This window comes from Somniosus microcephalus, chromosome 9 (assembly GCF_052327205.1).
Source record: "Somniosus microcephalus isolate GS21.2 chromosome 9, FLI_Smic_1.0, whole genome shotgun sequence".
NCBI lineage: Eukaryota > Metazoa > Chordata > Chondrichthyes > Squaliformes > Somniosidae > Somniosus > Somniosus microcephalus.
Genome location: NC_140995.1, coordinates 9,737,605 through 9,765,018, shown reverse-complemented (window position 1 = coordinate 9,765,018; position 27,414 = coordinate 9,737,605). Strand labels below are relative to the sequence as shown.

At 43.5% G+C, this 27,414-nt stretch overlaps 2 protein-coding genes across 3 annotated transcripts in view; one reads left to right on the top strand and one right to left on the bottom strand.

Moving 5' to 3' along the window:
• Nucleotides 1-2,186, top strand: part of asap2a (ArfGAP with SH3 domain, ankyrin repeat and PH domain 2a) — a 210,422-nt gene extending 208,236 nt beyond the window's left edge. For both annotated transcript variants that reach the window (XM_085996347.1, XM_085996348.1), the window contains one exon: nt 28-2,186. In XM_085996347.1, the coding sequence (XP_085852473.1) occupies nt 28-102 (75 nt within the window). In that variant the 3' untranslated portion in view covers nt 103-2,186. The remainder of the gene's footprint in view (nt 1-27) is intronic.
• A 902-nt stretch (nt 2,187-3,088) lies between these two features.
• The window catches only part of itgb1bp1 (integrin beta 1 binding protein 1), a 47,611-nt gene continuing 23,285 nt past the window's right edge, over nt 3,089-27,414 (bottom strand). Inside the window, exons 3-7 of the mRNA XM_085996350.1 lie at nt 26,829-26,907; nt 17,232-17,368; nt 7,563-7,655; nt 4,180-4,329; nt 3,089-3,755 (exon numbers count right to left, since the gene is read on the bottom strand). Of these exons, the coding sequence (XP_085852476.1) occupies nt 3,684-3,755; nt 4,180-4,329; nt 7,563-7,655; nt 17,232-17,368; nt 26,829-26,907 (531 nt within the window). The 3' untranslated portion in view covers nt 3,089-3,683. The remainder of the gene's footprint in view (nt 3,756-4,179; nt 4,330-7,562; nt 7,656-17,231; nt 17,369-26,828; nt 26,908-27,414) is intronic.

Genomic DNA, 27,414 nt, shown 5'->3' with positions numbered 1-27,414 from the left:
TATACTGAAATATTTGTTTTTGTGTAGATTGGCCACATTGATGGAGACCCGAAGCGGAGGGGTGTATTCCCTGTGACATTTGTGCACTTCATTGCTGACTGAGCTCCCTTTAAGAAGTTGAGCAAAAACAATTCAGAGCATGGTACCACACCCTCGGATGGCAAGGAAAGCATCTGTGTTTAGCTCGATAGACCAATCACTTCTTAGCTGGAGGATGTTATAAGTAAATAGTTCTTAAATATGTATTCTTGTTAAAGTATTTGCACTTTCAGTACAACTGGAGATTCATTATAAATTGTGGACTTTTCATGTCTGTCAATTTGCTATGGTGCATGTAGTACTTGGAAATGGAAAGAATGCTAATTGTTCATGAATAGCTTATGTCACTAATTAAATCAAAAAACATGTTGAAAATCAAAATATATTGCAATATGGAGCAAAGCTGGAGAACATTAGTACTGATGTGATATAATCCACAAAATAGGTAATGAATTTAGCATGCTGTTTGGGTGAACTTCATAACTTCAAGCCTTAAAACACTACTATAAATCTAAAATAATACCACTGTTTCCACGTTCACTTTTATTTAAATGCTGTAATTTCCATTGCAAATTAAATTTCCCTAACTACATTCATGAACACAGGATTCTAGTATTGTAAATATATGAATTTTTCAAAAGGCAGCTAATGAACAGCATTAATACCCACAGTGGCTCTTCTTCAAAAGAGGGAGAATTGGTGATGGAAATTCAAATATGGTTATTAGAGGTCCTCTATGTATTTTGTACAGTCGTACAGTTCGTGTTTTGTTGCATTAAACGGTTTAATCAAAAGTGTTTAAATAGCTAAATCAGTTTGCAAAAATATTCAAAATTTGTTGCAGACTTTTTTTAAGTTCTGCACAAAATTGTTGTTGATTCTTTTTATTACTAAGGACATAACTTAAAACTATTGTTTATTGAGAAAAATAAATGAAAAATGGTACACACTTAGTGCAAATCATTTGTAGTAAAATTTCATCTCAAACTTTTTTGCAATGATCTTACTGGCCTGTTATTGAAAAAATATTCTTAAAGTCTTAGACTTGTTACATAAGTGGTCAACAGTTTTTTTTTAAGGTGTCTGGCTTCCAATGCATAGGAATGAAAATTTGAAAAATATTTTGGGTTAGCAGTAAAATTAAAAATTGTAGCCGATCACTTTCAACTAAATGTGGCTGTAATTATTGTCTAAAAGCAGAAGTTAGTAACTCTTGTATGTAATGTGAATTAATACTGAAGATGTTGACATCATTCAGGACTATTGCTTTCTATGAGTGATTTAAAAGGACCATAAAAATCTCTAGACAGGGTAACTGTTGCCATCTGTTGTCGTCATCTGAGTAGTACTTAGAGCAGAAAAAAATCCTGTTTGAGACATGGTGTAAATGGATACAAATATGACCAGCTAGGTGTTTGTTGCAGAGCAACTGTATATATATTGTAAATGTTAAATCCTATAATACCTTTGCATTTCATTGCATTGATTTGACAATTAGAGCATGTGTAATGTACTGTATATCCCAGTTTAACATTGGAGTTAATTCAGAAATGTAATGATTATTAATGCTGATTTTTGTGCAGATTTTGAAGATGAGGCCTAATGAATGTGCTATTTGTGAAGGAATAGTGAGCATCTGATGAAATACTGTACAAAATCTGATGATCTAAAATATGTTTAAATATCCATCCATTGCATCAAGATGAGGCTGCTATAACTGTTAACAATCAGCAGATTTGGTACAGAGCAATTCCATTCTATTAAAGTCTAAATTTGTGAGAATCACGTGTGTTTATCCACTTAATTGCCCATGAAATTTCCTCTGCTGTTCAGCTCTTCTGCTTTAGAGGAAGGGACTAAAGTCTTACTTTGTGCCCTTTTAGCATGGAAATAAGCCCAGAATATCTAAATTTTGAAGTTAAAACTTTTAAGGATGAAGATGTAAAACTTTTTTTTGAATGTACTGCAAGATCAGTTTAAAGAATTGACTTGACCTCAAACTCAGTGTTATGAGGAAAACAGAAAAATACTATCCACTTAAGTACACACTTGAGTAGAATCCCAGCAGATGATCACTACCAGCATATCTTGTTAGTCTTGTTGTACAAAAATATTCACTATCTAATAAAGTACCATCTACTTTTAAATACTTCCACAAAGCCTTATATCTGTGGGTTAAAATAAATCAATAAAATTTAATTCATGGCACTTGTGCTGAATTTTCAACTCTTAAGTCAGTAAGTAGCGTCCAGGCTGGGAATAGTTTGTATGAGTCATTTTTTTTTGTCGAATTTGGGAGATGAAATACATGAGCTGCTCTGAAACTACAGTGGCTGCTGGTTTGTTTTCTATGCTACACAAGATGCAGTGATCACTTAATACCAAAAAAAGGTGTACTCTCTAAAAAAATTTTAATAGTACTTGATTTTCAAAGTATTAAAAATCATAGTTTACTTGTCTAGTTTCTTTACAAACTACCAGAACTGTGATCTTGGAATTCAACCATATGAACAAAATATGTTTCCGTACCTTTTCATTTTCTATCATTTTTCTCCCACCCTGAAGACATTGACATTTCTGGGCTATAGTTTCCTAGCCACTCAATGCATTCTCAGCAAGTGAACCATTCTTCATATGTGAGCCAGGACAGCGTTGGCAGGATATTTCTCATCTGATGTCCACACATGTAATTCCACCAGGGGTTACTGGATAACAATCAGCAGCAAGTCTAGTTGATATTCCCCTCCTTAATTTAGGGGTAGTGATGCTAACTGTAGTCATTCCTCTCCTATACCGTCACCTGGAGATGATCAGCTAACTCAGCATCGACAGGGATTGAACATGGGACCTTACAAGGCTATTTGCCACCTTAATTGGCTGAGGGAGCAGTTTTTCAACCCTTGGTTGTGTAAATTAGGCTTCATTTTATGGAAGGACTTTTCCTTTCTGTGTTCATTCAAATGAAAAATACATTTTGCTTGGTTGATGGCAGGTTACACAAGTTATTTTGTCACATCTGTGGCAGTGATATTAATAACAAGTAGAACAATTCACTTTTCTGGATTTTATTTGTAGCAACTTAAATTGCACTAGAAAGTTGTGTATAAGTAAGGCTGCTACTTCATTGCATGCTTAATTGAAAGAGCAAGAAATACAATGCCACTTCGATAGAAACTGTATTGACCTATACAATAGTCATAAAATGAAAAGGCAGTATTTATAATTAAGGCTTGCTTATTTGAGCTGCTCCTGTTAGCGCTGAGGTATATACACAGATTCAGCATTTCTGAAACCTGTATTTTCTTTGATCCTGGAGTAAACTAAAAATGTCTGCTTCACAGAGCTATGAGGATAATTGACACTGCTATCGCTCTGCAATGAAATCTGAGTAATGTACTACATTAACAGAGACTGCTGTGAAATTGGGGACTTGCACAATACTAACAAACTCCATTATTTCTCATTTTATTGAAAACATTGAAATGTTGGCAACTTCATTCACCATCAGCTTTCAGAATTTGTAACACTTTCCAGTAGTTCACAGACCTATGGCAGCAATCGTATTTGCGAGAACTCAAACATAAGGTAAATAATCTATATCATAAGATACCATCAGATTATCATTTAGACAACAATCATCTACATCATGATTTCTCTGAGGAAAGTGCTGAATCAAAAGCAGTGAACAGGACTTTGCAGATTGTTTGAGCTTGTTCCTGCAACATAAAAGGACTGGGTTAGTCAAATCACAATGCATATTTAACTTTACTGGTGATAACTTTATTCAAAATTAAAAACTTTTAACTGTTTAAAATTATTAAAGGCAGGATTCATTTTTTTTTTTAAATATCATGACGGAATGTGTATCAAATTGTCCCTTTTAGGAACCTCTAACATGTACAATTTGTCATATCAGGATCATTATTATTTGGTTTCCCTTATTCAAATCACACACTTTAGTCACCTGTATAAAGAGTGTACAATAGTGCAATAACTTTCACTTGTTAGAAGTGGCTGATTTAATTGTTGAGGTATCGAACCACTCCTTAAAAATAAGGTTATATGGTCAAATGTAAAATAGAGGAGAGGAGGGGGGCGAGAGGGGAGAGGGAGAAAGACAGTTACCAAACCATTTCTCACCAGGCTATTGCACTGATACACGCAGATGCTATACTCATTCTGGTTTGCATCGGTGGTTTTTATAGCAAGGAGGCTTTTTCCCATCCCCAACCCATCATCGTAACAGATCATTCGCACGATCAAATACAATGGATGCCTGTGCAAAATATCCTGCCAAGAAAGAAAAAGTGTTAATAGAATTTATTGCATTAAATGTATTTGGGTGACAAAAGGAAATGGAATTTTTTACCAAGGAGACTGGAGTGAGTTTTTCTAAATTAAACCTGCGACCAGAGTTTATTAGTGGAATGTTTGAGAGAAGAGCTTAGGAACAGATGTAAGCAATTTTGTCCATTAAGCCTGCTCTGCCATTTGTTTTAGATACCATTTCCTTGCCATATATGCCTACCGCCATATATCTCAGAATATCCTTCCTTCCCAATCATTTATCTCCCTTTGAAACGCCTCCATTAATTTTGCATATATTGCCTTCTAGGGAATTGTACTCCACATTTTCATAACCCAGTAGGTAAAGAAGTTTTTTTCCGAGTTTAGTTCTAATTCGAAGATTATGTCTCCTCGTTCTGGACTTTGTTACTAGAGAGGAGAAGACAATGGGCCATAATTTGCCGTGGCAGGGCATCTAATGTCTGCCAGGGAAACGGGGCAAGCAACTGTGTATCTCCTTAACCAATCAGATTGAAGGATTGTGAAATTAACAGTGCAAGGACTGAGAAGGAAGTGTGAATTCAATGTCAAATCAGGTACAGAAAGAGAAATAAAGGGAAGGAAATTAAGATTGCATTAGACAGAGGCAAACAAAAAAAGGTGAATTTTACATTTTTAAAATCTCCAACAATTAAAACCTGAAGGAATGAGGCTCCACACTTGTAATAGTTAACTTTCAGTGTCAGAGGTTGACTGGCACTGAAAAACAGTGCCTTATATGTCATTAAAAGGGTACTTAAGACTTGACTTTCTGTAGCGAGTTTAGTTTGTATCTATCGTATGTTCTTCCCTTTTTGCATAAATGTGTAGCGTTTGCTACCTTCCATTCCTCCAGCACCATTACACAATAAATGGTAGGGCTACTGAGAAGTGTAGAAGAACAGAGGGACCTTGGAGTGCATGTCCACAGATTCCTGAAGGTAGCAGGACAGGTAGATAAGGTGGTTAAGAAGGCATACAAGATACTTTCCTTTATTAGCCAATGCATAGAATATAAGGGCAGGGAGGTTATACTTGACTGTATAAAACACTAGTTAAGCCACAGCTAGAGTGCTGTATACAGTTCTGGTCACCACATTACAGGAAAGGTGTGATTGCACCAGAGAGGGTATAGAGGAGATTTACAAGAATGTTGCCAGGACTGAAGAATTTTAGCTATGAGGAAAGATTGGATAGGCTGGGGTTATTTGCTTTGGAACAGAGGAGGCTGAGGGGAGACTTAATTGAGGTGTATAAAATTATGAGGGGCCTAGATCGAGTGGATAGGAAGGACCGATTTCCCTTAGCAGAGGGGTCAATAACCAGGGGGAATAGATTTAAAGTAATTGGTAGAAGTATTAGAGGGGATTTGAGAACTTTTTTCACACAGAGGGTGGTGGGGGTCTGGAACTCTCTGCCTGAAAGGGTGGTAGAGGCAGAGACCCTCCTCACATTTAAAAAGTACTTGAAGTGCTGTAACCTACAGGGCTATGGATCAAAAGCTGGATAGCTCATTTCTGGCCAGCAGACACAATGGGCTGAATGGCCTCCTTCTGTACTGTTAAGTTTCTATGATTACCAGATCAGCAAACTAATGCATCCCCAATTTTCTCACCTATTTCTTTGAATACACCTGTGGGTAGAAACCTACTTAGCCTGGAGATTTGTATGGCTTCAATACCATTATTTTATCATCTTACAATTTATGGTGAAATCTGTAAATCCTTTGCTAATTTCTAATCTTCCTTATACCTCTAGTATATATTTATGGGTGTTATTGACGAGCCAGTATTTATTGCCTACCTCTAGTTGCCCTGAGGGCATGAAGAATTAACTACATAGTGTGGGACTGTAGTCACATGAAAGACTGGCTGGGTTTGCTTCCTTGAAGCCCATAAAATATTGAATTCAATTTTACAGTTTGCCATGGGATTTGAACTCATAACCACTCGCCTACTGTATCCTCCTTTACCACTGAAGGCTAAAGCAACATATTCATTTAGCACCCTTTTCTCCCTAGTAGATACTGCAACCTATTGATTCGGAGGTTGTACCTTTTAATAATCCCATTTAACAGATATCTGCATTATGAGGATCAACACTTATCCTACTTGCAGTAATCCTAGTGGATTAAAACAAACCAGTCTTGTGCTACTCCAACAAACCCTTCCAAATGGCAGGTATCAATGCCCAAACCAGAGATTTTACACAATGAAACGATTATATCTGAACAACAAAAAAATACTAAAGTACAATAAGTTTGAATGTACACACCAAAAGAAAACATTTGCAATGGTCAACTGCCCTTGAGAATGACTTCTGAGGATATAATGCTACTTCACATGATTTACTGAACAAAGTCCTGGCTTCTGACAAGGAAAATTCAGTTTCATCTATCACTTTCACCATCTGAATATTGCATTATAACACTATTTCAAGCAGTGTGAAACTGACTCCTTTAACAGACTGTTAGAATTCAAAAAGTTCAGCTTTTTAGATGAACGTATATTACACTCAAATAAATGATGCAACTGGAGCTAGACAGGACTCACATTATTTACAGAAGGGGAACACTTGTTAACAAATCTCCATCAATGGAAAAAATTCCTCCTGCTCTTTAATTGTAAACACAGCAAGCAGTTCAGAAGTTTGTGATATGGAATTTAATTCACTACTGTGCACCGGCAGAAGCAGAGGGCCAAATGTCTATCGGCCTTGACCGGGAAATAGTACATGGGAGCAACAGCAATTGTTATAAATGCAAGTTGTTGGTACCCGGGAAGGGGTAGGCCTTACGAGATCAGCCAAAAACCCTTTCAATTTTTTTTTAAGCAAAGAAGTGACTTTCGTAAGGGTGTGCACTAGTCTCTATTTGATTGGCTGTTGACGTTGGTGTAAACTTTTGTGCACGTTAGCTAATCACAGTAATGCTTCAGTCCAAGGATATAAGAAATAAGTTATTCAATCGCTCAAATTGGCACATTCAACGCTTAAAACATTTTATGCAAAATTGCAGTCAGTGGTCAACAAATCGTGGTGCATGTGGCAAGTGTAGATTTCACAGGATTTGTCTGGGGAGATCACAAATCACTTGCCCTGATACTAAGTGATTACTGTTTGAAATGAGCATCTCTCCTGCCTCTTTTAAAGTTCCTCACCATTATAACAAAATTAGAAGGAAACATTAATATACTCACATATTGATCGGAGGATGCAACTTTGATACCATATTTGGAGACACATAAAATACTCTCCTCTTCTGATGGTGTAAAAGGTAGCTTTCCATATTGCTGTAATAGAAAGAACATGCACTACAGAGGAATCTGCCATTTTACCAAACTAAAACATGGGTTTCGTATACAGTAATTCATCACTTTTGCTGTATCAAAATGAACAATCATGAAAATATATCCTGCAAATTTAAGAAATCAAGAGGGATGGACTTGTTGGACCCAACTGTTTTTTCCTTTCTTAAAAAATGGGAAGTTCCTCCACTTCATAGCTAGCTTTGAAGAAATAACAGTAGCAGACTTTCACTGCATTTATTCCTAGTTAATTAATGAAGACAATAGACTTGGCATCCATATGGTTGGTGACAATTTGGCTGAAATCCTGTCATTTTTTGGGCATGAACACAATCTGTTGAACAGTCCAAGTCGATTCTTGTGGCATCGTAGTTCTGGCATGGAAAAATGGAATCAGTTGATGGACTTCCTAGTTATAGAACAGAGAAAGCTGTAACAAATTGCAGAATATATTCACTTACAACAATTTCCAAAACTTCCAAGATGCCTCTCACTTTATTATGTAGTTACATAGAATATACAGCGCAAACAGGCCAGTTGGCTCAACCAGTCTATGCTCCACTCGAGCCTCCTCCCATCCTTCCTCATCTAACTATCAGCATAACCCTCTATTCCCTTCTCCCTCATGCTTATCTAACCACTCCTTAAATGCATCTATACTATTTGCTTCAAGCACTCCCTATGGTAGCAAGTTCCACATTCTCACCACTCTCTGGGTAAAGAAGTTTCTTCTGAATTCCTTATTGGATTTCTTGGTGACTATCTTATATTGATGGCCTCTAGTTTTGCTCTTCCCCACAAGTTTAAATGCTTTCTCTGTGCCTATTCTAGCAAAACCTTTCATAATTTTAAAGACATCTATTAGATCACCCCTCAGCCTTCTTTCAAGAGAAAAGAGACCCAGCCTGTTCATCCTTTCCTGATAGGTATAACCTCACATTTCTGGTATCATCCTTGTAAATCTTTTTTGCACCCTCTCCAGTGCCTTTATATCCTTTTTATAATATGGTGACCAGAACTGTACGCAGTACTCCAAGTGTGGTCTAACCAAGGTTCAATACAAGTTTAGCATAACTTCTCTACTTTTCAATTCTATCCCTCTAGAAATAAATCCTAGTGCTTGGTTTGCTTTTTTTATGGCCTTATTAACCTGCTTTGCTACTTTTAGTAATTTGTGTATTTGTACTCCCAGGTCCCTTTGCTCCTCTACCCCATTTAGATTTTTATTTTCCAAGTAATATGTGACCTCCTTATTTTTCTTACAAAATATAATACCTCACACTTATCTGTGTTGAAATTCATTTGCCAATTACAGGAAACTTTTTTTTTTATCCGGCACGGACGGGACCGACATGCCGGTTCATCAAAAATTCCGGATAACTGAAAGCTATAGTAAAAGATACGGAGCGGAGAGCTCCGTATAAAGCAACAAACCCTGTGGTTCAGAACAATGGCAAGTGTCTCTGTAGCTTAGCAACAGCTGCAGCCACACCCTTGCACAGCAACAGATGGAGGAAGGCAAGTAATAAAAGTTACCTGAACCTACTCCTGAATTTTGCCGGTTAACTGAGATTACCGGTTATTTAGGTGCCGGTAAATCGAAAGTTTCCTGTATATGCCCATTTTGCAAGTTTATTAATGTCCTCCTGTAATTTGTTGCAGTCCTCCTCAGTATTGATTATCCCCCCAATTTGGTGTCATCCGCAAATTTAAAATTTGTGTTTGATTCCAAAGTCTAAATCATTAATATAAATTGTGAATAATGGTGGTCCCAGCACTGATCCTTGTGGGACCCCACTTTCCACCTTCTGCCACTCTGAATAGCTACTCTTTACCCCTACACTCTGTTTTGCAGCCAACTAGCTTTCCATTCTGCTATTTGTCCTGACTCAGCATGCTCTGACCTTATTCAGTAGTTTAATTATGTGACACCTTATCGAAGGCCTTTTGGAAATTCAGATAAATTACAACTACTGCATTACCCTGGTCTACGTTCTGTTAACTCTTCAAAGAATTCAATAAGGTTGGTCAAGCAAAATTTCCCTTTTGAAATCCATGCTGACTATTCATTATTACTACATTCTTTGTTTCGTGATGTTTTTCTATTTCCTCCTTTAGTAGGGATTCCATTATTTTTCCTACCACTGAGGTAAAGCTGACTGGCCTATAGTTCCCTGGATGTGTTCTATATCCCTCTTTCCTTACCCTCAAATTTTCCCTCACGTCTTTATTCATCCATGGTGTCTCATCAGTGTTTAGTTTACTCTTGTTTTTTGTGACCCGGAAATTGCAGTCCCGAAATGGCCCAGAAGTACGAAAATCTCGCAATCCCAGTGTCGAGAACTTCAGGTTTTCCGACCTACAACTCAATTCAACAGAACTAAATGGGGATCCCCTTGTTCGAATTGCTGTGTCGTCACCAGGCTGTCTAAGCTGCCAATCAAAAGGCAGAATTCTCACAGACAACGAACAAGGAAGTACGTCAGCCCTTAAAATTCTAACTTCTTAAAATTAGTTAGAGAGCAAAAGAAAGATTGGGGTTCTCACATGGGGAAAAGGCAAACCTAAAATAAAGATGGACAAGCTTAAAAAAAATTGTTCTGAAAAGATTCTTAAAAATGTTAATCTTTATTAAAATGGACAATTTCACACTGCACAAAATTAAAATTAGTTTTGCAGGCCCTTAACATTTGTTTAGCAGTCAATACACTGTTGAAACCCCAGTTACAACTAATCCCTTTGGGTCTAACATTGTGGGGAATTGTAACAGCGTAATTACTGCAGAAGAGCCGAAGTTTTTGTCAGTTTCACTGATTGCCGGCACTGTGGGTGGGAGGGTGTTGGCGGCACAGTGCAGCCAGTTTCGGAGCAGTCATTGACAGACCGCAACTTTGGGATTTCTGCATCGGCTTGCGCGTGTGCCAAATCCCAAAGTTGCGGTCAGTTTCAAAGGCGGAATGGCAGCGAACGTTGCCAGTTTACCGTCATTCCGACCGCAAATTCCGGGTCATTGTTATCTCTAATAAGTGCAGCTATTCCACCTCGCCTTTCTTTCTTCCTCTATCTTTTCTAACTATGTTATACCTTGTAATGTTTAATTCCAAGTTCTGATTTTTCTGTAGCGTGTCTCAGTAATCTCTACTGCATCTGGTTCCGGGCAACATATATTGCCTCTAGTTCCCCTGTTTTATTACGGACACTTGTGTGCATTGCTGTGCAGACAATTTGGCCAGAATCTTTACCTTTGAGTTGGGCTGCGTGCAGGGCGCGTAGCACGTTGGGAATGCGATGTTCAGTGCAACTTGTACTTAATGGCCCCAATTAAACCAGTCATGCATGTTTCCCGGCCCAATTAAATGGAGTGGGTCTGATGACGTCATCAATGACCCATTTCCAGCGCCAATATTTAAAGCAGCCTTGCACACATCTCATTTGAAAGTTGATGAAGGAGTGTGGAAGGTCATTTGCAGAGGTCTGGCTACTACTACCAAGATGAAAAAAGTGTCACTCATAGATGGACAAAGGCGGAGGCCGCACCAAGATTTGGCGATGCATCCCTCGATGTTCTGGTGCAGGCACTGAGGACGCAGGGAGGTCCACCCAAAGAAACCAAAACAGCATGGTTGGAGATCGCAGGAGGTCAGCAGCAGGGATGTTTGTCAGGAGATTTTACCAGACATAAGCGCACCCAGCACCAGCGCAGATACGCACACCTCGGTCGGTCCTGTGCGAGACAGAGTAGTGTTGTCACCTGGTGTCTCTCGCATCACAAGTGAGCAAGAGCAGATGGTGTTGACAGGGACAGCAGTGGAGATTCCTCACCGGAGGGTGCAACACGTTCCAAGTTCTGCTGATCTGCATGCAGACGCTGAACCTCGGGGCCATCGAGAAAGAGGGTGATCTTGGAGGGGCAACGACAATTGCACAAGGCTCTGCAAATGTGCAGAGAATGGAGGAGTCCATCTCCAACATGAGCAGCACTGTCGCAGGCGACGGCAATGATATGCTGTTCCATGGAAAGGTTGGCCACCTGCATGGAGCCGCTAATGCGCCAGTCACATGAGCATATGCTTGCTGTGGACAACAGATGGCAGACGCTCATAGAACTCATCACTAGGAGGGATATAAACTTAAGACTTGAGCGTTTATCACCCCACTGCTATACAGCAAGGTGCTCTCCAGCTCCTTGCTAGCCGGGAAGTCATAGCCATAGAGTTATACAGCACAGAAAGAGGCCCTTCGGCCCATCGTGTCCGTGCCGGCCATCAAGCCCTATCTATTCTAATCCCATTTTCCAGCACTTGGTCCGTAGCCTTGTATGCTGTGGCGTTTCAAGTGCTCATCTAAATGCTTCTTGAATGTTGTGAGGGTTCCTGCCTCTACCACCCTTTCAGGCAGTGAGTTCCAGATTCCAACCACCCTCTGGGTGAAAAAGTTTTTCCTCAAATCCTCTCTAAACCTCCTGCCCCTTACCTTGAAACTATGCACCCTGGTTATTGACCCCTCTACTAAAGGGAAAAGTTCCTTTCTATCTACCCTATCTATGCCCCTCATAATTTTGCACACCTCAATCAGGTCCCGCCTCAGCCTTCTCTGCTCTAAGGAAGAGTGGGTGGCCTGTGAGAGGGATGATGGTGAGAGAGGACATGGAAGTGGGGGCTCTTCTCAAAGCGCTCCCACTTCTCACCCGTTGCCTCCCCCTCAGTCAGTACCCCACATGCTACCTCAGATCCCAATGGACTAGTCTGCCCCTGCACAGTTGCAGGAGGAGCAGACTTTGGAGGGGCCCTCACAGGCTCCAAAACCCAGAGGACGTCCGCCAAAAATGCCTAACCAGTCGCAGCAGGGAAGTGAGCAGCCTGCCTCTACCACTGCTGAAGCCACAGCGGTTGCACCTCATAGAAGCACTCGGAAAAGAAAAAAGACACAAGTAGATGCACGTGGGTGTATGAACAAATGTTAGTGTTAAGTTTCAGTTATTTTTATGACCCAGATAAACGTATTTCGTTGCACCACTTTCCGGTCTTGTCTATTTTTGCCCGCTACCTTGGAAGTTGTTTGGAGTGAATGGCGAGACATTACTTAACTTCGAGCAATGGGGGTTTGGGTGACAGGAATGGCTTGGTCATTGTAGGGATGGTTTATGGTCTTGTTTGGGGGGGGGGGGGGGGACTTAGTACAGCATGTGGCAGCCATATGGGCGCATTGGAGCAAGTTAAGTAAATCTGGCCATGATGAGGCCATCCCTGGCCTCCCGGGCAACAATGTGCACCCCTCCTCGTGCAATCTCCACCTCAGGTTCCTCCTCCTCTGAAGAGGCTGTGCGCTCTGCACCTTGCTCCGCCTGCAGCTCCAATCCTCACTGCTGCGCTTTGTTGTGCAGTGCGCAGCAAACGACGATGATTCTGGACACCCTGGCTGATGGGCTCCTCCAGATCTGTCAAGGCATCTGAAGCGTATCTTCAGCATGCCTATTGCTTGCTCAATGGTTCTCATTATAATGCTCAGCCTCATTACTTGGCCTCCTCAAGGGTGTCATCAGCCACATCTTCAGTGGATAGCCCTAGTCTTCAAACAGCCAGCCAGTAAGTTTGGAGGTGCTAAGAGCTGAGGTAGGGTGGACTGGCACAGCACGAAAGAGACATGACAGCCGCCAGTGAATCTGGTGCACATATGCATGATGATCTTTTTATGGTTGCAGACAAGCTGCACATTGAGAGAGCGGTTCACAAACACTCATGGGTGATGAGGGGATGCTTTGATGGCCGCATGTGTGCAGTCAATGAGGCCCTGCACCTGTGGGAAGCCAGCCAGAGCTGCAAAGAAGAACACATGCTCAGTAACACTGGCTTCATCAGTGGCAAAGTTGACATAATTGGCTGACTTGTCAAACATGGCATCAGTCACCTGGGTGATGCATCTGTGTGTGGCTGACTGCGAGATCCTGCAAATGTCTGCTACAGATCCCTGCAAGGCGCCTGAGGCGAAGAAGTTGAGGGCGGTGGTGACTTTGCCAGCCACTGGTAAGGCGTGTCCACCAGGTCCTCTGGGCAACAGGTCTTGTTCCAGCAAGCTACAAATGTCTGCGACGACCTGGCACGATAGCCTGCGCCTCCCGAAGCACTGCTGCTCAGTCACGTCCAGGAAGCTCATCCTCTACCTGTATACACTGTGTTGGGGGCATCGCCTCCAGTGCGCTACAGCCCTGTGCTGACCCCCTCTCTCCTGTACAGCATCAGGTCGTTGAGGAGAAGGCTGGTGTTGTACTGGCTGCTGCTGCTGGTGTTGTTGGTGCTGGGGCTCATCTGGGTCTGATTCTGAGGTCCAAGGTGAGACAGCATAAGCGGCACCCATGCTGATGTAATAGATGGTAGATAAAGTGGAGATCAGAGGCCCAAACCCTCAATGTTGTGATAGTGACTAGCACTGTGGTGAGAGTGGCTTCCGAGGTTGCAGAAGTGACCTGCAAACTGCTGACAGCTAACTCTCTGCACAAAATGGTGTCAGCAAGAGCCTTTCCATTAGCCAAGTAATCAGGTGTAATGTGGGATTATTTATATGTTTTTTCCAGCTCTCAATTAATGGACGCACACAATGGCCACTGAGCTTCCGCCTCCCCTTCACAGGCGAGGTTCCCGAGGTGTGTGCTACCTGTGCTCCTCTGAAGTTAAACCCAAAAGCTGGTATTAAAAACCCTCTTAAGGGTCTCTCAACAAGCATTTAATGACTTGAATGAGGTCGCCCACCTCTTCCGATCGGGTCCATGGCGGGCCTCCAAACATGCCCGAGTTAAATGCGGTTCACGGCGGGTTCCTGATGCGCTAGCAATTTCGGCTTTTGTTTACTGCCGACTCGCCCCCAAACCCACACACTCAGCAACGGGAAAATTCCGGCCATAACAGCAGTTCCTCGAACTTTATTTTTAACCATCTTTTTACACTCCTGTTCTATATTTATTCCCTGGCCATTTATGTCCTCCCTTAGTTTAGTCTGTCCTATGCTCTTCTTTCCTGTTTTGTTTATATTCAGGCTTGTTTAATTTCTTGTAGATCCCTCTGCCCCGTCTTATTAGTTTAAAGCCTTTGCCACCCCCCTATTTACCCATTCCGCTAGGACACTGGTCCCATTCTGATTCAGGTGGAGCCCATCCCATCGGTACAGCTCCGAGTTGCGAGTTGGGTAGGATTGATTGGGGAATGTCACTCAAAGGGTTGACGGTGGATAGGCAATGGCAAACATTCAAAGATCGCATGGATGAACTACAGAATTTGTTCATCCCAGTTTGGCATAAAAATAAAACAAAAAAGGTGACTCAACCGTGGCTAACAAGGGAAATTAGGGATAGCATAAGGTCCAAGGAGAGGATATATAAATTGGCCAGAAAAAGCAGTAAACCTAAGGAGTGGGAGCAGTTTAGGATTCAACAAAGGAGGACAAAGGGATTAATTTAAGAGGGGGGAAATAGAGTATGAGTGTAAGCTTGCAGGGAACATAAAAACTGACTGTAAAAGCTTTTATAGATATGTGAAGAGAAAAAGATTGGTGAAGTCAAGCGTAGGTCCCTTGCAGTCAGAATCAGGGGAATTTATAATGGGGAACAAAGAAATGGCAGACCAATTAAATACATACTTTGGTTCTGTCTTCACAATGGAGGACACAAATAACCTCCCAAAGATGTCGGGGAACATAGGGTCTAATGAAAGGGAGGAACTGATAGAAATCAGTATTTGTAGGGAAATGGTGTTAGGGAAGCTGATGGGATTGAGGGCTGATAAATCCCCAGGGCCTGATAATCTACATCCTAGGGTACTTAAAGAAGTGGCCCTAGAAGTAGTAGATGCATTGTTGGTCATCTGCCAAAATTCGATAAAACTCGAACAGTACCCATGGATTGGCGGGTAGCTAATGTTACCCCACTATTCAAAAAGGGTGGTAGAGAGAAAACGGGGAATTACAGACCGGTAAGCCTGACATCGGTAGTGGGGAAAATGCTAGAGTCCATTATAAAGGATGTAATAGCAGAGCACTTGGAAAAAAGTGACCGGATCGGACAAAGTCACCATGGATTTACAAAAGGTAAATCGTGCTTGACTAATCTACTGGAATTTTTTTGAGGATGTAACTGGTAAAATAGATAAGGGAGAACCAGTGGATGTGGTGTATTTGGATTTTCAAAAGGCTTTCGATAAGGTCCCGCATAAGAGATTAGCATGTAAAATTAAGGCACATGGGATTGGGGGCAAGGTATTGACTTGGATAGAGAACTGGTTGGCAGACAAAAAGCAAAGAGTTGGAATAAACGGCTCTTTTTCCGAGTGGCAGGCAGTGACTAGTGGGGTACCGCAGGGATCGGTCCTTGGACCCCAGCTATTCACGATATATATTAATGATCTGGACGAGGGAACTAGATGTAATATCTCCAAGTTTGCAGACGACACAAAGCTGGGTGGGCGTGTGTGCTGTGAGGAGGATGCCGAGAAACTCCAGTATGATTTGGACAGGTTGAGTGATTGGGCAGAAGCATGGCAGATGCAATATAACGTGGGTAAATGCGAGGTTATCCACTTTGGTGTCAAAAACAGGAAGCAGATTATTATCTGAATGGCAATAGATTGGGAGAAGGGGAAGTGCAACGAGACCTGGGCGTCCTTGTGCACCAGTCACTGAAAGTAAGCATGCAGGTGCAGCAGGCGGTTAAGAAGGCAAATGGTATGTTGGCCTTCGTAGCGAGAGGGTTTGAGTACAGGAACAAGGATGTCTTGCTGCAGTTGTACAGGGCCTTGGTGAGACCACACCTTGAGTATTGTGTGCAGTTTTGGTCGCCTTATCTGAGGAAGGATGTTCTTCCAATGGAAGGAGTGCAGCGAAGATTCACCAAGCTAATAACTGGGATGGCAGGAATGACGTATGAGGAGAGATTGGGTCGATTGGGCTTGTACTCGCTGGAGTTTAGAAGAATGAGAGGGGATCTCATCGAAACTGATCAAATTCTGACAGGACTGGACAGACTAGATGCTGGAAGGATGTTCCCAATGGTCGGGAAGTCAAGAACCAGGGGTCACAGTCTAAGGATAAGGGGTAAGCCATTTAGGACAGAGATGAGGAGGAATTTCTTCACCCAGAGAGTGGTGAACCTGTGGAATTCTCTACCAAAGAAGGCAGTAGAGGCCAATTCATTAAATATATTCAAGAAGGAGTTGGATATATTTCTTAAGGCTAAAGGGATCAAGGGATATGGAGAGAAGGCAGTAACAGGGTACTGAATTTGGATGAACAGCCATGATCTCATTGAATGGCGGAGCAGGCTTGAGGGGCCGAATGGCCTACTCCTGCTCCTATCTTCTATGTTTCTATGTTTCCTGTCACAGTATTGGTGCCCATGTCAAGGATCTTTTGGAAAAAGATTGGATGTCAATTTGATGGGTCAGTGGTACTATGCAGAACTTGCTTACAAGGTGGAGAGTAGCACAAACCAGTAGGTAATGAAATTATGTATGTAAAAGAAAAGTTTGTTCACGACAGATAAGTTAACAATCATTCTTTAAAATTCCATTATCTTACCTGTGCCAAATCAATATAATTAATCAAATCTTGTGGTCCTTGAAGACATTCAAATAAACTGGCTTTTAAGTTTTCAATAGCACCTAAATACTTCACTCGGAATTCAGTGCATGTGTCAAAGTTATTGTTACTCTGTCCTGTAACAAAAGCACAAAAACATAATTTGTCTTTTGCCCAAAAATGTTGTCGCAGTAATTAGCAACAATAGATTCCTTGCATTGCTTTAAATCTTCCAACAGAATTAGCACCGGGTGTTTCTGCTTTCACTGATGGATGTTTCATTCAAGCTGTAATTTATGAAATATTGAAAAGCAGCCAACTAACTTCCCCCCCCCCCCCACCCAAACCCCCAGTTTTCATCCCTCATCTTTCGACTCACGCTGGGGTATTTTTCCACAGGCCACTGCAATTTTCTGGTAGCTTGCCAAAGTAGGCATTTTTCATGCGAGTTCAGCAGTATATTTGTGGGAGAAGGCTTCACAGACCACCTTGGGAACCCCAGCTGATATTTCCCCTCCTTAGCCTGGGCATACAGAGGTCAATTGTGGTGCCCCTACCACCTCTTCCAGCTGAGATCAACTGTGAGCTCAGCACAGACCGCAGTACATTTACCCAATGTGCGATCATGGAGTCCAGTTTTTTTATATAAATAAATACTTACATCTATTTATCAAAAGATACAGTATGACTTTGTGCACCGTATATTGTTGACCTTTAAAAATAGGCAGAATCTATGCTCCTATGTAAAACAATTAGTAATCTACTTGAGGCATTGTGCACTATAATTTCAAAGTTTGCAGATGACACAAAACTCAGAAATGTAGTCAACACTGAATGAATATTTTACATCAGTCTTTACAGTAGAAGACACTAAGAATATCCCAACACTGGACAAAGAGGGGGCTAAAGGGGGGGAGGAGCTAAACACGATCAAAATCACTAAGGAAGTGGTACTCGGTAAAATAATGGGACTCAAGGCGGATAAATCACCTGGACCTGATGGCTTACATCCTAGGGTCTTGAGGGAAGTGGCGGTAGGGATTGTGGATGCATTGGTAATAATTTTCCAAAACTCCCTGGACTCGGCAATGGTCCCGGCAGACTGGAAAACTGCTAATGTAACACCCTTATTTAAAAAGGGCAGTAGACAGAAGGCTGGAAACTATAGACCGGTTAGCCTAACATCTGTGGTAGGTAAAATTTTGGAGTCCATTATTAAGGAGACAGTAACAGGACATTTGGATAATCATAATTTAATAAGACAAAGTCAGCATGGTTTTATGAAGGGGAAGTCATGTTTGACAAATTTGCTGGAGTTCTTTGAGGAAGTAACGTATAGGGTGGATAAAGGGGAACCAGTGGACGTAGTGTATTTAGACTTCCAAAAGGCATTTGACAAGGTGCCACACAAAAGATTATTGCTTAAGATAAAAAATCACAGGATTGGGGGTAATATTCTGGCATGGATAGAGGATTGGCTATCTAACAGAAGGCAGAGAGTTGGGATAAATGGTTCATTCTCAGACTGGCAATCAGTAACTAGTGGTGTTCCGCAGGGGTCAGTGCTGGGTCCCCAACTCTTTACAATCTATATTAACGATTTGGAGGAGGGGACTGAGTGTAACATATCAAAGTTTGCAGATGATACTAAGATGGGGGGGAAAGTAGTGAGTGAGGAGGACATAAATAACCTTCAAGGGGACATAGACAGGCTAAGTAAGTGGGCAGAGATTTGGCAGATGGAATACAATACTGGAAAGTGTGAGGTTATGCACTTTGGCAGGAAAAATCGTAGAGCAAGTTATTATCTTAATGGCAAGAAACTGGAAAGTACTGAAGTACAAAGGGATCTGGGGGTCCTGGTGCACGAAACTCAAACGGTTAGTATGCAGGTGCAGCAAGTGATTAAGAAGGCCAATGAAATGTTGGCTTTCATTGCTAGGGGGATAGAATATAAAAATAGGGAGGTATTGCTTCAGTTGTACAAGGTATTGGTGAGACCGCACCTGGAATACTGCGTACAGTTTTGGTGTCCATACTTAAGAAAGGACATACTTGCTCTCGAGTCAGTACAAAGAAGGTTCACTCGGTTAATCCCGGGGATGAGGGGATGGACATATGAGGAGAGGTTGAGTAGATTGGGACTCTACTCATTGGAGTTCAGAAGAATGAGAGGCGATCTTATTGAAACATATAAGATTGTGAAGGGGTTGGATCGGGTGGATGCGGGGAAGATGTTCCTGATGATGGGTGAAACTAGAACTAGGGGGCATAGTCTTAGAATAAGGGGCTGCTCTTTCAAAACTGAGATGAGGAGGAACTACTTCACTCAGAGGGTGGTAGGTCCATGGAATATGCTGCCCCAAAAAGCTGTAGAAGCTACATCATTACATAAATTTAAAACAGAAATAGACAGTTTCCTAGAAGTAAAGGGAATTAAGGGTTACGGGGAGCGGGCAGGAATTTGGACATGAGTCTAGGTTCGGATCGGTCATGGCCCTGTGGGTAGCGGAGCGGGCCCAGGGGCCGTGTAGCCTGATCCTGCTCCTATTTCGTGTGTCTAATTCTGTTAGATTCAGGAGATGGTTCTGTGATAGTGGATTGGCGGTTAGGATCAGATCAGCCATGATCTTATTGAATGGCGGAGCAGGCTCGAGGGGCCGATTGGCCTACTCCTGCTCCTATTTCTTATGTTCTTATGTTCTTACTTCAGGAGGACATAGAGAGACTGATGAAGTGGGCAGACACATGACGGATGAAATTTAGCACAGAGAAGTGTGAAGTGATACATTTTGGTCGGAAGACTGAGGAGAGACAATATAAACTAAATGGTACAATTTTAAAGGGGATGCAGGAACAGACCTGGGGCTGTACGTACACAAATCTTCAAAGGTGGCAGGACAAGTTGAGAAGGCTGTTAAAAAAAGCACATGGGATCTTTAGCTTTATTAATAGAGGCATAGGGCTGGATTTTGTCAGTGTGGGCGGGCTGGGGCGTGTCAGTGTGGGCGGGCTGGGGCGTGTCAGTGTGGGCGGGCTGGGGCGTGTCAGTGTGGGCGGGCTGGGGCGTGTCAGTGTGGGCGGGCTGGGGCGTGTCAGTGTGGGCGGGCTGGGGCGTGTCAGTGTGGGTGGGCTGGGGCGTGTCAGTGTGGGCGGGCTGGGGCGTGTCAGTGTGGGCGGGCTGGGGCGTGTCAGTGTGGGCGGGCTGGGGCGTGTCAGTGTGGGCGGGCTGGGGCGTGTCAGTGTGGGCGGGCTGGGGCGTGTCAGTGTGGGCGGGCTGGGGCGTGTCAGTGTGGGCGGGCTGGGGCGTGTCAGTGTGAGCGGGCTGGGGCATGTCAGGTGGAAATCGTGTCAGGACACCAACTCCTAAGTGATGTGTTGAAAAAGTGGGATTTTCCCCTAATTGGCCAATTGATTTCCTGCGTGTGGGAACCACTGGCCCAATGAGTCTTTTCATACAGAAAGTCGCCTCCGATGACATCATCAATGCTGTTGGATTTCAGGCCTGCAAGCAGCCTTGCTTCTTCTGGAGACTGCAAAGGCTCTGCAATTTATATGAAGGAGTTGAATTGTGGAAAATGTCAACGATCAAGCAAAAGTGTGCTCCTCGGTTTGATGAGCCCTCCCTCCAAGCTCTGGTGCACGGAGCCAGCTGTAATAAGGAGGTGCTGTTCCCTTCCTCAGGGAGAAAAAAGCCACCCCAGCAGACAAAAGCTGTGTGGCTACAAGTGGCCCAGGAGGTCAACTCCATTTCGCTGAGCCGCAGGACCTGGCTGCAATGCAGGAAGAGGTTTCATGACCTTCTCCGCACAGGAAAAGTGAGTATGACTTTCCCATCACCCTCAATCTGATCCCCATCGCCTCTCACCAGCACTCTGCTTTGCCAACCTCTTCCTCCACATGCCACTTGACACTTACATCCCTGCACCCTTACCCATTCCCTCTCTCTCTATGGTCACATTCATTTAACTATTCGACCATGCAGCCCTCACACTCCCTATCACTGTGATGCCATGACAACAACAACTTTCAACACACAGGGAGGGTCCTTTGTATCCTTCTAAGCATCTATGCTATGGATTCTCTACACACACTCCTTCATTCTCACTCAAACTCCACTTGTGTCCCTCATTGCAGGAAAAGAGAGCCCACAATAAGAGGGAAAGAGCCATGACAGGAGGAGGGCCACCCTCAGTAGCCCAGCTCACCCCCTGGGAGGAGGCGGCCCTGGAAATTGCTGGGATCGAGGAGGATACCCAAGTGGGGGACGACAGACGAGTGCATCACAGCAAGCTGGTGACAGAATAGTTTAGCATCTCTCTCATTGACATAGTATGAGTCACTGATAATGATTCTGATGCTCTAACAGATTGACTTTTGATCATCTGCAATATTCAATGTGCATGTAACCTTGACCTCACATCTCTGACTCTTTCCTTTACTCCCCCACAGGACCATCAAAAGCCCCCATCCCCACTATCCAGGAGGAACAGCCTGAGCCTCCAGACTCCTCAGAGGAAGCTGCAACCTCTGAGGGCGCAGCGTCAGCAGAATTCAGCTCACCCAGTACCAGCGCAGACACTCACACCTCGGTGGGACCTTCGCGAGATAGAGTAATGTTGTAACCTGGTGTATCACCGCTCACAAGTGAGCATCAGCAGATGGTGGAGACAGGGACAGCAGTGGAGAGTCCAAGTCGGAGGGCGCAGGACTCTGCCAGCTCGGCCCCGCTGCATGTCGACCCTGTGCCTCCGGGTCCATCCAGAAGGAGAGCGGTGCTGGAACTCCAGGAACAGGTGCAGGAGTCCCTGGCAAGTTTTGTCTTCAGGGTCGCTGCGAGTGTGGAGCAAATGGAGGAGTCCATCGCGAACATGAGCAGAGCCTTTGTGGAGGCATTGGCACATGAACGCATCACCGCGGAAAGGATGGCAACCTCCGTGGAAAGGATGGCTACCTCCATGGTAAGGTTGGCTACCGTAGAGGAGAGAATGGCTACGTCCATGGAGGAGCTTAGTCGCCAGGGTATTGAAAACATGGTCATTGTTCAGAATAGACTGACATCTCTTGAGGAGCGATGGTCAGCTACTGAGCAAACAAACCAGATCTTCATGCAAGTCCTCTGGAGTAAGACTTCTAGTGCAGAAACGGGTCCTCATGGCCCCCCTGCAGTGGAGCAAGGTGTTGTCAAGCCACTTGCTAGCTCTGAAGTGGGGCTGACCCATGAGAGGGATGTTGGTGGCAGACAACAAGGAAGTGGGGGCTCCTCTCCAAGCGCTCACGCGACCATGCCACAGCAAAGCCCTCGGTCAGAGCCCCACCAGAGTCCTCAGCCAACTGAGATGGGCGTCTCAGCCCCTGCACAGCCGCAGGAGCAGCAGACTGTTGGCGAGCCTGCACAGGTTCGCCACCCCAGAGGACGCCCGCCAAAGATGTCGAGACAGGAGCAGCAAGAGAGTGAGCAAGGGGCCGCCACATCTGCTGAAGCCACAGGGGAAGCACCACCACGTAGGAGCACGTGTAAGAGGAAGATAAAGCACAGTCACAAGGGTAGTCACTTGGGTGCTGTGTTGTTTTGTTTTTGGACCAGCCATCATTGTGATTGTATTATAAAGTGTTTTGATGGCAAACTGTTGAAGTTGTGGCCTGTGTCATTTCGCAAATGGGACTTTCACATTGAGAGCTTAGGGAGCCTTGCGATTGTCAGAATGGTGGTCACAGTGATAGGATTCCGCAGGTTGTTGTCCATTGTCAATGCTCTGGTAAGAAGGAGCAAGACTAAAGTGTTTGATTGTGCAGGCTGAGCAAATCTAGCCAGGATGAGTGCATCCCTTGCATCCCGGGCAGCAATGTTGTCGCGCGCTGGCGCCTTCTGGCCTGTGCATCTTCAGGTGGGTGAGCAGCAGCTTAGCGCTCCTGCTGTTGGTGCTGTTGTTCAGGGTTCTGCTGCTGCCGCGGCTGCTCTGCGTCTGAATCTGATGTTCAGGAGAAAAGGAATTAAATGGTCGCCATGCTTCTGGTATATACCTCAGTTGAGGAAGCGCTTAGTCAAGGTGGGGAGAGGGGTTTCCCAGGAGGTCACACTGGAGATGGGTGTCAGGCTCCAAACCTCCACAACACTGAGTATGCCTGTTAAAAGTTCCCCCAGACCTGAAACAACAAAGTTCTGCCACCTGCAAATGATGATTGCTGAAAACTCCTTTGTAATGGTGGAGCTGCAGCTGTGAGTAAGCAATCCACTTGTGAGGCTGCCAGCATTACCTGGCATGTTCCAGAGGAGGCGTGAGGGATGGGGGGAATGACTAAAAATCGGAAAGGCCTCTCAAAATGGGATTATAGAGGCAATTAAGTGGTTCTTAAGGGCCTATCCCGCCTCTTGGAGAAAACACACATTTGGGAAAATTGCTCAGAGGCGGGATGGAGGTGGGATCGGGCCCGCCGCCATTTTTGGCGATTTTAACAAGTCACGCGCCTCCAATCCCGCCTCCTCGGGCCTGGCAAAATCGAGCCCATAGAGTACAAAAGCAAGAAGTTATGATGAACCTTGATAAAACACTGGTTAGGCCTCAGCTGGAGTATTGCGATCAATTCTGGACACCACACTTTAGGAAGGATGTCAAGGCCTTGGAGAGGGTGCAGAAGAGATTTACTAGCATGGTTCCAAGGAGGATGGACTTCAGTTATGTGGAGACTGGAGAAGCTGGGGTTCTCCTTAGAGCAGAGAAGGTTAAGAAAGAAAGAAAGATAGATTTGCATTTATATAGCGCCTTTCACGACCACCGGATGTCTCAGAGCGCTTTACAATGAAGTACTTTTGGAGTGTAGTCACTGTTGTAATGTAATAATGTAAGGGGAGATTTGATAGAGGTGTTCAAAATCATGACTGGTTTTGATAAGAGTAAATAAAGAGAAACTGTTTCCAGTGGCAGGAGGGTCGGTAACCAGAGGACACAGATTGGCAAAAGAACCAGTGATGACATGAGGAAAAGCCAATGTACGCAGTGAGTTATGAGGATCTGGAATGCAATGCCTGAAAGGGTGGTGGAAGCAGGTCCAATAATAACTTTCAAAATGGAATTGGATAAATACTTGAAGTGAAAAAATTTACAGGGCTGTGGGGAAAGAGCAGGGGAGTGGGACTAATCGAATAGCTCTACCAAAGAGCCGGCACAGGCACGATGGGCCGAATGGCCTCCTTCTGTGCTGTACGATTCTATGAATTACATCAATGGGGGCACTGTGCACTATAATTTCATTCATGCAAGATTAAGGTAAGTTTTTGAGGAAAAAACAAAACATTGACAATTTTAATTTTTTTTGCAATTCACTCTCTTCTCTCCCATATCTCATATATTCCTTGATCAGATAAATGAGCATTCTGAACATCTAAATGAAGGTCGATGCTACGTCTCAACTGACCCACCAGGAGGCCCATTTGAATGAAGCAACAGATTTTTATTTCCTGATGAACAATTTTTTTTTTTAATCTATTTTGTATAAAATACACAAACAGCTGAATCTCCCACTGAAATTTTCAAAGAAGACCGGTTTAATTCCTAGAAGTAAACACTTTAATAAATGCTGTAGTTCAGCACTTTTCACTTATCACGTTTTTTTTGGGCTGAACCACATTAAAAGCCTCTGCACTCAACATTAGTTTGAAAATGCGTTATGCGTAAGGCCTGCTAGAGAACGCTGTCATAAAATGTTAGTCATAAAGAGCAGCTATAAATGCTTCCAGAAATTGGGTCCCTAGAGGAGTCAGATGTCCTTTGCTTGTCTTGGTTTTAACACAATGGATGCACAGGAAACACAACATGAACAGTGACGTAAGAAAACTACTAGGCACTTGGTCTAAGCGTTAAACAAGGCTTTAATCAACTGTTTTACAACATGGAGGTCTAGTTGTGTCCTTCACTAGTTCCTGTTAAAGAATGTCCTGAGCAAACTGGGCCCGTGCCCGAGTATTTATACTCTCCCTGGACAGCGCCACCAGCAGGCCGCCCAGTATCATTTCATAAGTCTTTCCACATGAATGACAAGATTCATGTCAAATAGTTCTTTGGGGAAGATGAGATTAGAGGCTCAAGTGTGACAATGACAAAAACCTAGGAGAAAGTTGCTATGCAGCACAGGGAGACAGGGAAAATGTTTTTAGGAGTGTGAGGGATGGAGACCTTTTAACATTAAAAGGGCTTTAAATATTATTCTAGGAGAATCTGCTTCGTCTTCCTACTGTTGGCATGTTTTCATTTTGTCTTCCTTCTATAGTCTCAAGTCCTAGGTCTTCCTTATTCCTCCTGGATCTGTCTACATTACTCCAAGGGTGAAGTCAGCTGAAAAATTCTCCCAAACACTTGTCCCAACTTTCTGTTTCCAGCAGGTTCACTAGCTATTTGGAATGGGTACCCCGATCATTTCCCCCCTCAATAACCTGAAGATTTGGACGGTCAATTGCAGCAGCAACACCTCAACCACCGCAAAGATTGCCCAACTTAGTACAGAACTAGAATAGGATGTGGGATCTTCCTATTCTGTGTGGCTTAGAGTCACATAACTTGGTGCATTTACCTGCTGAATCATCAGAGTGAGACTGTACCAGCAAATGATCTGCTTAAATTATGATAGTGGACAGATCTAATTCTGAGACTTCAAGAGTTTTGGAACAATCTAAATACTGGTCTCTTCATATCAACACATTGCTATGGTGTTGTAGCGGTTCGTGTAGATCGCCACTAAATAAGAGAGTTTGACTTCGACGAACTATAAATAAGTTGTTTATTTACAGGAACAGGCTAATTACATCAGGTAAGATATGACTGTAGGAGCACCGTGGTGTAGGTCTTGTCCCAGCGGGGACTCCACGAGGACTGAGTTCGCAGTCCTGTGGGGAGCGTGATGATGTCATCACGCTCTGCTGTGTGTTCCCGCGCTTTGGGCGTCACGTGACCGCGTTGTGACGTCAGCACGTTCGCGTGCGCTTAGGCGGTCATGTGACCTGCGCCGTTGCATCTCCCCGGTACGGAGGCTGGCCATTGAGGCCGAGGTCGCGAGGCCAGGCTGTGCCGGTGCTTGCCACGGGAGCGGGAGATCGCGTCGCTCCCGTCGGCTGGCCGATGCGGCCGAAGTCGCGGTAGGCCGGGCTGTGCCGGCGGCCGTCTTGGAAGACCGAGACGGGCCGGCGCGCATGCGTCACGTGATGCGTGACGTCAGCGCGTTAGGTTGCCTCTTAAAGGGCCAACGGCCCAACAGGTAAGTTAAAGGGGCAACAGCCCCAACAGGTAAGTTATACATACATAAGTAAGTTAAGTACATACAGTTAGGTAAATTAAAGGGAATTGTGTGTCTCAATGTAAGGGACAACCAGTGGTACCGCCACAGTGTTGACATTTTTTTTAAGTCACAAATAAAACATTTGTAGTAAAATGATGGGAGTCTTCATCTGCCCACTGCTATTTTGACTATTATTAAAAAAGCTAACATACTAGCAGCTAGGGTCTGAGAACAGAAGGGGGCTTTCAATATATTACACATATTACAGTATATCTGAACTTTCATTTACAGTGTAATTAAGGATTGAAGAATGTTGCAGTACAATACCTGAGCTCTTTGTGGAGTCTGTATCAAGACTAGCCACTGTACTAGATCTAGAAAGACCACCCAAACTGGAATCTACTGACTGGATAAAGAAAACACACAATAGGCGTTAAGAGGTTTAAACTTATAAATCCACAAATGCTACATTTACTACCTGGGTAGTGTTTTGCACATCCACACAAGCATCTGAAGGTTACCCTTTCTGTTCAGAGTATTGTCTATGCAGGGTATTTAGGAAGACATGCGTGACAGGAGAATATAAACACTTTGTATCCCACTTTCAAATAATTCATCTGACACTTGCATTAGGGCTAGATTATAAAAAGAATCAAAATGGATATTTGGGTGAACTGAATTACCAGTTTCAACAGCACAGACAGAAAATTCCAAGTCTCAGTGTTTCAAAGATCAAGTAGAAAAATGAGCAATGGTGATTTACATACCCCTCAAAAACCCCACTAGAAAAACAATGACAAGAGAGTTAGAAATTGTTCAAGCAGCTCCAGCTGAGGCAAGATGATGCAGTGAATTAAAAATGTAGGCAGTGCAAATTTTACTAAATTCTGTTAACTTAAACGAAAAGTTAATC